This window comes from Mugil cephalus, chromosome 17 (assembly GCF_022458985.1).
Source record: "Mugil cephalus isolate CIBA_MC_2020 chromosome 17, CIBA_Mcephalus_1.1, whole genome shotgun sequence".
Lineage (NCBI taxonomy): Eukaryota > Metazoa > Chordata > Actinopteri > Mugiliformes > Mugilidae > Mugil > Mugil cephalus.
In genome coordinates, this window is record NC_061786.1 from 23,222,730 (window position 1) to 23,234,473 (window position 11,744).

General features: G+C 48.3%; 1 protein-coding gene across 1 annotated transcript in view; it reads left to right on the plus strand.

Moving 5' to 3' along the window:
- Nucleotides 1-11,744, plus strand: part of hectd1 (HECT domain containing 1) — a 34,057-nt gene that overhangs the window by 16,553 nt on the left and 5,760 nt on the right. The window contains exons 22-35 of the mRNA XM_047610438.1: nucleotides 195-407; nucleotides 487-597; nucleotides 686-852; nucleotides 2,210-2,386; nucleotides 5,222-6,226; nucleotides 8,167-8,388; nucleotides 9,203-9,336; nucleotides 9,420-9,576; nucleotides 9,700-9,770; nucleotides 9,855-10,006; nucleotides 10,111-10,165; nucleotides 10,299-10,527; nucleotides 10,617-10,699; nucleotides 11,429-11,556. Coding sequence (XP_047466394.1) covers nucleotides 195-407; nucleotides 487-597; nucleotides 686-852; nucleotides 2,210-2,386; nucleotides 5,222-6,226; nucleotides 8,167-8,388; nucleotides 9,203-9,336; nucleotides 9,420-9,576; nucleotides 9,700-9,770; nucleotides 9,855-10,006; nucleotides 10,111-10,165; nucleotides 10,299-10,527; nucleotides 10,617-10,699; nucleotides 11,429-11,556 — 2,904 coding nt within the window. The remainder of the gene's footprint in view (nucleotides 1-194; nucleotides 408-486; nucleotides 598-685; nucleotides 853-2,209; nucleotides 2,387-5,221; nucleotides 6,227-8,166; nucleotides 8,389-9,202; nucleotides 9,337-9,419; nucleotides 9,577-9,699; nucleotides 9,771-9,854; nucleotides 10,007-10,110; nucleotides 10,166-10,298; nucleotides 10,528-10,616; nucleotides 10,700-11,428; nucleotides 11,557-11,744) is intronic.

Here is an 11,744-nt window from a genome sequence, read left to right on the forward strand (position 1 = left end):
TAATATTTTTCATTTAATATTGTCATTATTACAATAATAGATTTTAATATAACTTGGACATATATTCATTTAGAAAAATATTACATCATCATATAAATTTTATTTTATTTATTTTTTTTATTTACCTTTTTTAATCTGTTGCATATAAACTAATAAAATCTGAATGTATTCCTCCTCCTCCCTGTTCCCTTCAGGACGGCCTATGAGTGGGTGAACCCGGCCGCCTACGGCCTCGTGGTGGTGACGTCCTCCGAGGGGCGTAACCTCCCGTACGGGCGCCTGGAGGACATCCTGAGCCGCGACAGCTCCGCCCTCAACTGTCACACCAACGACGACAAGAACGCCTGGTTCGCCGTCGACCTCGGCCTCTGGGTCATCCCCTCGGCGTACACCCTGAGACACGCCAGGTAGGAACGGACGACGACTTGAGTAAAACAAACGCACACATGAGAATAAAAGAGTTAATTTTCCATTTTCCTCCTCCAGGGGTTACGGGCGCTCTGCGTTGAGGAACTGGGTGTTTCAGGTGTCGAAGGACGGTCAGAACTGGACGACGCTCTACACCCACGTAGACGACGGCAGCCTGAACGAGCCGGGGTACCAGCGTCCTCTCAGTGAAATACGTGATAACGTAAACCCCGCCCCCTCCGGCCACTGAGCCCCTAACGTCCCCGTGTCTCCGCAGGTCGACGGCCACGTGGCCTCTGGACCCGTCCAAGGAGGAGAAGCAGGGCTGGAGGCACATCCGCATCAAACAGATGGGGAAGAACGCCAGCGGTCAGACGCACTACTTGTCTCTGTCGGGGCTGGAGCTGTACGGCACCGTCACGGCCGTCTGCGAGGACCAGCTCGGTGAGAGTCTAGGATTTAAAATAACATTCAGGAATGATTGAATCAGGGTGATGCTTAAAGTTCAGGGACGGTCCAGGCTTTTTTAAACGATGGGATCAGATCAGCCTTCAGTCAAGAGTCATTATGTCTATAAACCAAAAGCACATCCTTGTAGCATCAACACTTCTTCTTCTTTGGTTTTTATGCTGGTTGGATGGTGTGAAAGCTGCCAAAAAAGGACGAAGAGGACAAAGACAACTATAGATCAGTTTTTATCTAGTGTTTCTAGACCAAGTAAAACTAGACTGTTTCTAAATAACTGAGGATTTTTCCTGAATATCGTCGTCATGTTTGGTTCACGGAGGAGAGAGCTAGCAGGAGGAGAGAGCTAGCAGGAGGGGAGAGCTAGCAGGAGGAGAGAGCTAGCAGGAGGAGAGAGCTAGCAGGAGGAGAGAGCTAGCAGGAGGAGAGAGCTAGCAGGAGGGGAGAGCTAGCAGGAGTAGAGGAGAGAGCTAGCAGGAGGAGAGAGCTAGCAGGAGGAGAGAGCTAGCAAGAGGAGAGAGCTAGCCGGAGGAGAGAGCTAGCCGGAGGAGAGAGCTAGCAGGAGGAGAGAGCTAGCAGGAGGAGAGAGCTAGCAGGAGGAGAGAGCTAGCAAGAGGAGAGAGCTAGCCGGAGGAGAGAGCTAGCCGGAGGAGAGAGCTAGCCGGAGGAGAGAGCTAGCAGGAGGAGAGCGCTAGCAGGAGGAGAGAGCTAGCCGGAGGAGAGAGCTAGCAGGAGGAGAGCGCTAGCAAGAGGAGAGAGCTAGCCGGAGGAGAGAGCTAGCCGGAGGAGAGAGCTAGCCGGAGGAGAGAGCTAGCAGGAGGAGAGAGCTGGCAGGAGGAGAGAGCTAGCAGGAGGAGAGAGCTAGCCGGAGGAGAGAGCTAGCCGGAGGAGAGAGCTAGCAGGAGGAGAGAGCTAGCCAGCTACACATGATGGAAAGAAAAAAAAACTTTTCTATTGGTCAAAAAATGCATCCAATGAACTAATCAGGACATGATGTGCGAGTGAGGCTATATTCAGGCTATATTGAGTCTATGGAGCGACTGCAGCCTGTGTTTTAATGGAAATAGTTGTAAATAACTAAATGTGTTGATCAGCTTTAGAAATGTCCAGGTTAGATTTACATTCTAAGTTCTAGAAATGGTTGGTTCAACATGTTTCTGACTTGTTCCTGCTGGTTCTGATGGTTTTGGTCTGGTTTAAGCTCCAACGTGTTCACACAGTTTGTCAGAGTGAATAAATAACTAACGTCAGTCATGTGAGGTTGAGTTGAAGAGAATGAAACCAAACAGACTCTGGACTAGTGTTAAAGATCCGTTTTTTTTACCTCCTGGTCCAGGTAAAGCTGTGAAGGAGGCCGAGGCGAACCTTCGCCGCCAGCGCCGCCTGTTCCGCTCCCAGGTGATGAAGTACATCGTCCCGGGGGCGCGAGTCGTCCGAGGCATCGACTGGAAGTGGAGAGATCAGGACGGGAACCCGACCGGGGAGGGCACCGTCACCGGGGAGGCTCACAACGGTAAGACACTAAGAAGCTAAAACCTAAAACCAGCAGCCGCCTGTAAACTCTCAGGTTGTTCTGTTAGCAGGTCTCTAACGTGAGCAGGGTCACGGCTCTGGTTCCTGAACGTTAACCCTTTTCCTCCCTGCACCCGTCCACCACCCAACACATGACCTCTAACCCTCCACATGTTTCCCCGTCTGTGCTGCCGCTTCATGTTCACGTTATCTGAAGCGATTCTCTGTAGGCGACGCTCTGTAGTGTCTCTAGGGGACGTCCCAGGCTCTGGTTGCCTAGGTAACGCTCTGCATTGTACATCCTCAGCTAGATGAGGAGAAGGACGAAGGAAAGTTTAGGATGAGATGTTTCAGATGTTTATGTAAAGGTTTGTGGAGCTTCATTAATTAGCTTCAACGCTAACATTAGCTGCTCAGGTTGAAACACACAGAGAAACTCTATTAAATGTTATTTATCAAGACGCTACAAAATCCGGTGTGAAACATCTGACCAAAGCAAACATGTAGAATCTGATGACGATACAAACTAGGGCTGCAAAGATACGTCGACAATTTAATGATCGATGTCATTGTTTATTTTTTTTGAAGCTCTGTTTTTCTCTTAAACTACCTCAGTACCTTCCACTGTCTTCCTGTCCTTGATGCACATGCTCAGTAGTGGGAATCAAGGCTTTAAAGGTTAATCAGCAACAGATTATTTCACCAAAAATATAACGCAGAAGAATGTGCAATGCAACATCTGCAAAACAACACAACGGTGAAACATGAGCAACTGAAAATTAAACACGTTGTGATTGAGTTTCTGACTTATTCACGCGCACAGACGTTATGTGTTAATAATGTTAAAGGCCACAGTTGTTCATTTTAATTTGCACTCACATTTAAATACGTCAGAAATGCTGGAATAAGCCAAGAGCATTAAGAGTTGAATGTACTATCGTCTTTTTTTGAGTCCGGACCTTAAAGAGGACATGAACCACTAAACATAGCTGTGATAACGTTAAGAAAATCTCTCAGTGCGACTCCGTTGTTGTTGTGTCTCTGGACGTGACGTCGTTGGAGAAGTTGTCTCCACTTGTCCAGCTACATATACGTTAAAGAGGAGCAGGTTACAAAACCAGTTACAGTTGTTCTGGTCCTGGATGTTCACATGAGTTAATAAACCTGTTTATCTCCATCACAAGAAGAACCTGTTGGATCTGAACAAGGTTCTATCTGGAACTTCAGAACGGAGCAAACATTCAGAGCAGGAAGTTAATTAACTGAACCAGGCTGTTCATTCATCAGCTGATCAGCTCGTTATGAATGGAGGAGCTTTTTGACTCTTTAACTTCTGTTTTGAGGGTTTAAGTTCTTAAACTTTTGATCAGCTGATGAATGAACATCCTCCTCTTCATCCCTGCGTCTTGTGAGTGAATGGAAGAATCTCCTTTCTGTCTCCGACCAAAGCAACGAACACATCTGATGATGTAAAATAAAGCAAACCAATCAGAAGTGCATTTAAAAAGCTCACTATCCCGATGCTTTGTTTTGGTTCTATGCTTTAAATGTGTCCACATCTACTTTGTTGGTGTCTATCACGTTTGTTTCGTGTCCTCTTTAAAGCTGAATGTCGGCGTCATAAGCTGCAATTTACCTATAATCTGATTAGTCGACTAATTGCAAAAATAATCAGGACTTATCAGAATAATAGTTTGTGGCAGCCTGTAAACAGCCTTAGAAAAGGAGAAGCAGCTTCAGGAAAGTTTATCTGGAGGAACAGTCGTCATAGACGGAGCGTCGTCCAGTTTAACTAACTCATAATGAAGGTGGAGAAACTAGAGACCAGAAAGTTTCTTTTATTAAAGAAATAAATAGCAAAGAAATAGCAAGAAGAGAATAAAGTTGAGTGATTAATGCCGGAGTTTGTGGTCAGAGTTTTAGTTTTTCTCCTGATAGATGAGATTTAAACAACCTCCCCTCATCTCCCCCTCCTCCTCCACCACCTCCTCCTCCTCCTCCTCCTCCTCCTCCTCCTCCTCCTCCTCTCTGCCTCCTGCTCCTCCTGGTGTTTCTGTTTTTATTCAGATCAGATGTTCTGTGGAGACGCTACCAGCAGCGGCTCCGTTGATTTGTTCTATTTATTTCATTTTATTTCATGTTTTTTAAATCAAATCATCTCAAACCGAGGATGATCTCGTTACCGTTGTTTCCCAGTTTAATTTCTTCTCCTTTGTGGCTTTGACACTTTGCATTTGCCAGAATATATTTTCTACTTTTTTGCTTTGATTGTCATTTTCTGTGACTGTGTTCATAATTTTCTCTCTCGTCGCTCCACCTGAACCACAGAAATAAAAAAAAAATAAATGGATAAATAAATAAAAACAAGGCGACAAAGAACAGGTTTAAAGTCGCAGTGAAATAACAAATAAAGACACAAATAAAATCCGTGCAGAATGACGGGATTATTTCCATAATTTGTAAGAATTAAGAGTTTAAATCTTCTTTGCAGCAGTTTGTTTTAGTCTAAAGATACTAAAAAGTAGTTTCTCTTTAGTTTCTTGGGGCTCACGTCCCCAAAAACAGTGAACAGTCCTGTTTTTTATTCTGGATCCGTTCATCAGTTTGTTGTTTTCTCTATAAACTGATTGAATCTGAACTAACAGGGACGTTGTGTCTCAGTGCGACTTTAACGTTAAACCCTGGTTCACGGTGGAGCTGCTCTGACTGTAAGCTGCTTCTCTGCTGTCTGTCTGTCTCTGTCTGTCTCTGTCTGTCTCTCTGTCTCGTCTCTCTCTCTCTGCCGGGTCTCTGACATCCATCCGTCCGTCTCCCTCCTATCTCTCTGTCCATCCAGGCTGGATTGATGTAACCTGGGATGCTGGCGGCTCTAACTCTTACCGTATGGGCGCTGAAGGGAAGTTTGACCTCAAGCTTGCTCCAGGGTACGACCCTGAGTCGGCTGCCACAGCGCCGTCACCCAAACCTGTCTCATCCACTGTTTCAGGCCCCGCCTCCTCCACGGTGGGACCACCCGCGACGCCGGCGGCCAGCGGCGGCGGCGCCACCACCACCACCTCGTCCTCGTCCTCCTCCACCTCGTCGTCCTCGCAGCAGCAGTCGTGGAGCAGCCTGGTGAAAAATAACTGCCCCGACAAGGGCGCGGCCACGTCGCTGGGCGGAGCCAGCTCCTCCAGCAGGAAGGGCAGCAGCAGCTCCGTCTGCAGCGTCGCCTCCTCCTCCGACATCAGCCTGAGCTCCTCGGCCGGGCTGACGGGCGGCGGCGTGCTGCGCCTGGAGAGGCGGGCCGAGGGGCTCGTGCTGGACCAGGGCGCCGTGGTGGGAGGAGTAACGGGAGGCGGGGTCGGCCCCGACGGACTCCAGCAGGAGCCGATCGTCGTGCTGTCCTCGGCGGCGGAGGGCGGGTCCGGCTCGGCCTCCAGCTGCGGGACGCTCACTGGCGACGCCTCCGCCCCGGCGGACGACGCCAGAAACAAAGACTCATCGGCGGCGGGCGCCACCGACCCGGCCGCCGCCATCTCCATGGGGCTGGTGAGCGTGAGCTCCCCGGACGTCAGCTCCGTGTCCGAGTCGTCCAGCAAAGACGCCCCCTCCCAGAGGCCCCTGTGCTCGGCCGCCAACGCCCGCCTGTCGGTCAGCTCGCTGCTCGCCGCCGGCGCCCCCATGAGCTCCAGCGCCAGCGTCCCCAACCTGTCGTCCCGCGAAGCCAGCCTCATGGAGTCGTTCGTCCGCCGGGCGCCCAACATGTCCCGCACCAACGCCACCAACAACATGAACCTGAGCCGCAGCAGCAGCGACAACAACACCAACACGCTGGGCAGGAACGTCATGAGCACGGCCAGTGAGTAACGCACCTCCACCTCCACCTCCACCTCCACCAGCACCACCTTAAACACACGCACAAATTAAAATGCTCCCAGTTAACATAGGGCACTAAAATGTGGTTCACTCACACTCGGGACAATTGTTCTACGGCCGAAACACTAATGCACCCCGTCCCCCGTCCCCCGTCCCTCGTCCCTCGCTGGCCCCCACTCACATCCACCCGAACCAAGTAGATAAATCACGATTTCCACAAAGTGGCTGTTGTTTACGGGCGGTTTATTTTACAGCAGCACGACGGAGAGCGACGACACGACTGCAGTGACTTTCTTGTTCTTTATCAAACTCAGAATCAGAAAAGTCTCTTCCTCCGACCAAACGCAACGTTTTGCCGTTGCTGTTGTTGTTGTGATGGAGGGATGGTTGCGTCCTTTATATGGTTACGTTTCACGTGTCACATACTTGCGTGATGAAGCGTAACATCTCTTCCAATCGTACCAGGGACACGTCCAAACCCTGTAGGATCCAGACTTTAGGGGGAAAAGCAGCGTCGCCACCATGTGATGACACAAGTCAAGATTCATTTATTCTCATATTTCTGACCGATAATTTTATTACAACTATCTGAATTCAATTATTTGCTGCATCTCTTCTGGTTTAAACCACAGGATCCTCTCTGGTAGAGACAGAGCGAATTACTCTGAGACTATGGAAGATAAAGTGGAAAGAAAATAATGTTGAAGCTAAACGTCTGAAAGGGGATCTCACAAGGTTCGATGAGTGGACGTGTGATGGGGATTAAAACACAACATGATTTTAAAAGTGTAACGTCAGAGAAGAGCTGGACAAAAACAGAGACACATTAAGGTTGAGAAAATAGAAGAGAAGATGGAGGAGACGCCACAAACCTCTGGAACTAATGACGACATTAATGATTATCTGTAAATAAGCTGCAATTAAATTGATTCTGTGGTGATACTTAGTCCTAATTATTACATCACTTACTAAAGCTGCATTCTGCTGCACACAACTGAAATATAACACAAATACTGCAGAGCTACTGTGGAGGTTAAAACAGGAGATTCCCTCATTTAGTCTGTGGCCACGTTTGATCTAAAGTGAACCAGACCAGTAACATAACATAGCTACCATGATGCTAACGGTAGTAACCAGACTGATCTGGTTCCAGTGAGTGTTTAATTAGCTTAGCCTCCTTAGCTCTATCGCTGCATGGATGGAAGTGAAGCTTCAACATGTCTGAGACCAAACGTTTGTCTAAAGTTTGTCTGGACTTCACCTCTAAAGATGCAACAAGGAGGAAACACCTGGAATTAGATCCAACATCTGACCACACATAGCATTAGCATTAGCATTAGCATTAGCATTTTATTAAAAGACCAGAGATGTAGAATCTCTGATGCCTGACAGACCCCACCACACTGGTTTATTATTTATTTTATATTGGTTCATTTATTTCTTAATCTTTCTTATATTTATATTATTTAAATTAATATTCTGTTCAACTAACACATCACAAAATGCCTTAAAAATAAAAAGTCACCGTTTTTGGACCAAGTTTGTATGTGTTCATTCTTCAAAAGTACCGGTTTGGCTCCGGTATCAGATAAAACCTAATGATCCCCGTCCTTCCTACCCTCCGCATGTTTGACTCTGGGCTCTAGAGGCCAGAAAAATCCTCCAGGTTTGTTGTTTTCAGACTAAAGACGCAGTAACTTTCTTTTTTTTAACCGGATCCAGAACGAATCTCTGGTCCAGGTGGAACAGCATGAGCAGCCGCCTGCAGCCAATCAGCAGCCGCCTGTAGTCAGCTGACCAGAGTTACAATAACGAGCGCTGACCTGCTGCTTCGTCTCTTTGGTTTCTGACCAACTAACCTCCATCTGTTTGTCTGTGTGTTTGTGTGTTTGTTTGTTTGTTTGTTTGTTTGTTTGTTTGCAGCTTCTCCTCTCATGGGCGCTCAGAGCTTTCCTAACCTCACCACCACCGGCACCACCTCCACCGTTACCATGTCAACCTCCATAGTAACCAGCAGCAATAACGTAGCCACGGCCACCACCGGTCTGTCGGTGGGCCAGTTGCTTAGCAACACCCTGACGACCAGCCTGACGTCCACGTCCAGTGAGAGCGACACGGGCCAGGAGGCCGAGTTCTCTCTCTATGGTTGGTGCACGCACACAAACACACAAACACACACACACTTTCCTTCCACTGACATAACTCAGCTTTAGTTTGGGTTTTATTGAGTTTAAGGACAACGTGCACTTACATTCATCCTTTTAAAGAAAAAGAAAAGACGGGCGCATCAGGTTTAGCAGAAGCTAATAAAGGTAAAGTAACTTTATTAGTACCTGAGGATGGATTTAAGGCACATTTAGGGTAAAGACATTAAACAGTGACATAACAGGGACAACAACATGCTTCTGACTAAGTTCCTGCTCAGTCCTACAGAAATCATAAAATTAGACGCCACATAAAAATGAAATACCTACAACATAACCCTACACACAAAACCTCGTACACACTGTGGTGTGAAAACTCGCTGCCTCCCTCCTGACTTCTGATTTCTGTGCATGTTTGTCACATAAATGTTTCAGATCATCAAACTAATTTAAATATAAGACCAAGATAACACAATGAAACACAAAAAAAAAACAGCATGTGGAGCTCCCCCTGGTGGCTGGAGGCTGTAATATAGGTCATATAATCATATAAGCCAATTACATTTAAAATAGTTAATATAACTGAGAAGTTCTTGTTAGTTATTATCATATTCTTCTTCTTCTCTTCCTTCTTTTTCTTCAGCTGTTCGTCCTTCTCCATAATCTCTTCCTCCTCCCTCTTCTTCTTCTTCTTCTTCTTCATCTCTTCCTCTTCTTGATAAATTAAAGTAAACTCTGTTATATCTTGTGGTATCAGCTGCTGTGAAGCTTTTTTGTTTTTCTAACCCGTCCCACTCGTCCCCCCCGTCCTGCAGACTTCCTGGACAGTTGCCGTGCCAACACGCTGTTGGCCGAGCTGGACGATGAGGAGGACCTCCCCGAGCCGGACGACGACGACGACGAGAACGAAGACGACAATCAGGAGGACCAGGAGTACGAGGAGGTGCTGGTAAATAAGCGTTAGATGGAAACAGAGTCGCTGCGTGTCCTGCAGGAGGCGCTGTGAGTCCACTGTGAATGTGTGTCCTGCAGGAGGAGGAGGAGTACGAGACCAAAGGAGGACGCAGGAGGACGTGGGACGATGACTTTGTCCTGAAGAGACAGTTCTCCGCCCTGGTTCCCGCCTTCGACCCCCGGCCAGGAAGAACCAACGTCCAGCAGACCACCGACCTGGAGATCCCCCCCCCAGGTACCACCCACACCACTGTACTGCTCCTCCTCCTCCTCCTCCTCCTCCTCCTTCTCCTCCTTCTCCTTCTCTGTTAAACTAAACCTTCCAGTCTGAGTTGATCCTTGTGTCTCCTGGTTGCAGGGACTCCTCGGTCGGAGGTCCAGGAGGAGGTGGAGTGTGCTCCGTCCCCTCACCTCGCTCTCACCCTGAAGGTAAAGCCCCGCCCCCTCCTCCCAGAGGTTATGACATGTGAGTGCAGACGTCTAACTCCCCCCTCCTCCCCCCTTTGTGTCCAGGTGGCTGGTCTGGGAACAGCCCGAGAGGTGGAGCTGCCTCTGTCCAACTACAAGTCCACCATCTTCTACTACGTCCAGAGGCTCCTGCAGTTGTCCTGCAACGGCGCCGTGAAGACGGACAAACTGAGACGCATCTGGGAGCCCACCTACACGTAAGGGGGGAGGGAGGGGAGGGGAGGAGGGGAGGAGGTAAAGAGGGAGGTAAAGAAAGAAAGAAAGAACTGGTCTGATGATGTGTTTGTGTTTGATTGTCCAGGATAATGTACAGAGAACTGAAGGACGCAGACAAAGAGAAGGAGAGCGGCAAGATGGTGAGAGACCATTAAAATAAATAAATAAATAAATAAATAAATAAATAATAATAATGATAATGATGATGATGATGAAGGTAGAAGAACCTTGTGGCTCTGAAACACTGACGTACTGACTCCCCCCTCCCTCCAGGACTTCTGTGAACACGGCGTCGGGGGCGGGGTTCGCTCCGGCGGCCTGAGCCCGAGCTCGGTTTCCACCAATCAGAGCAGCGAGATCCTGGGCGGAGCCAGGGAGGCGGCGCAGGCGAAGGCCGGCTGCAGCCAGAACGCCTGCGGGGTGGAGGACGTCCTGCAGCTGCTGCGCATCCTCTACATCATCGGAGGAGACGCCTCGTCCAACCCACGCACTCTGCAGGAGGGTAAGACATACACACACAATAACACACACTAACACACTGTGTGGAGACTGATGAGTGTTAAACATCTGTGTGTGTCTGTGTGTGTGTAGATGTGGAGGAGCTGCAGTTCAACGCGTCTCCAGAAGAATTCACCAGCAAGAAGATCACGACCAAGATCCTCCAGCAGATAGAGGTCGGTTAGAGAACGACGTGTTGTTGACGTGTTGTTGTGGACGTGTTGATGACGACGTGTTGATGACGACGTGTTGATGACGTGTTGATGACGACGTGTTGATGACGACGTGTTGTTGTTGACGCGTTGTTGACGTGTTGTGGACGTGTTGATGACGACGTGTTCATGACGTGTTGTTGACATGTTGTTGACGTGATGATGTTGACATGTTGTTGACGTGTTGTTGACGTGATGATGATGACCAGTTTACGTGTTGATGATGACGTGTTGATGACGTGTTGACGACGAGTTGACGACGAGTTGATGATGATGTGTTGATGACGTGTTGTTGTTGATGTGTCGTTGACGTGTTGATGACGACGTGTTGATGATGACGTGTTGTTGACGTGTTGATGACGTGTTGACGTGTTGATGACGTGTTGACGTGTTGATGTTGACGTGTTGATGTTGACGTGTTGATGTTGACGTGTTGTTGACATGTTGTTGACGTGTTGTTGACGTGTTGTTGACGTGTTGACGACGTGTTGTTTACGTGTTGTTGACGTGTTGTTGACGTGTTGATGTTGACGTGTTGATGTTGACGTGTTGTTGACGTGTTGTTGACGTGTTGTTGACGTGTTGATGTTGACGTGTTGTTGACGTGTTGTTGACGTGTTGATGATGACGTGTTGACGTGTTGTTGTTGACGTGTTGTTGTTGACGTGTCGTCGTCTGCTTCCCGTCCTCCAGGAGCCTCTGGCTCTGGCCAGCGGAGCTTTGCCCGACTGGTGTGAACAACTCACGTCCAAGTGTCCTTTCCTCATCCCCTTTGAGACCAGACAGCTCTACTTCACCTGCACCGCCTTCGGGGCCTCAAGGTGAGTCAGACCTGGAACCAGAACCAGGACCAGACGGGGTCTTTTTGGGGACATTTTAAAGATAAATAATCCACATGAATGTAACCAAAGTTATTTATCTTTGTGCGCGTGTGTGTGTGTCCTGTGTCCTGTGACGTGTAGTTCTGATTTTGTCATGGTCTGTGTGTGTGTCTGTCTTTGTGTGTGTG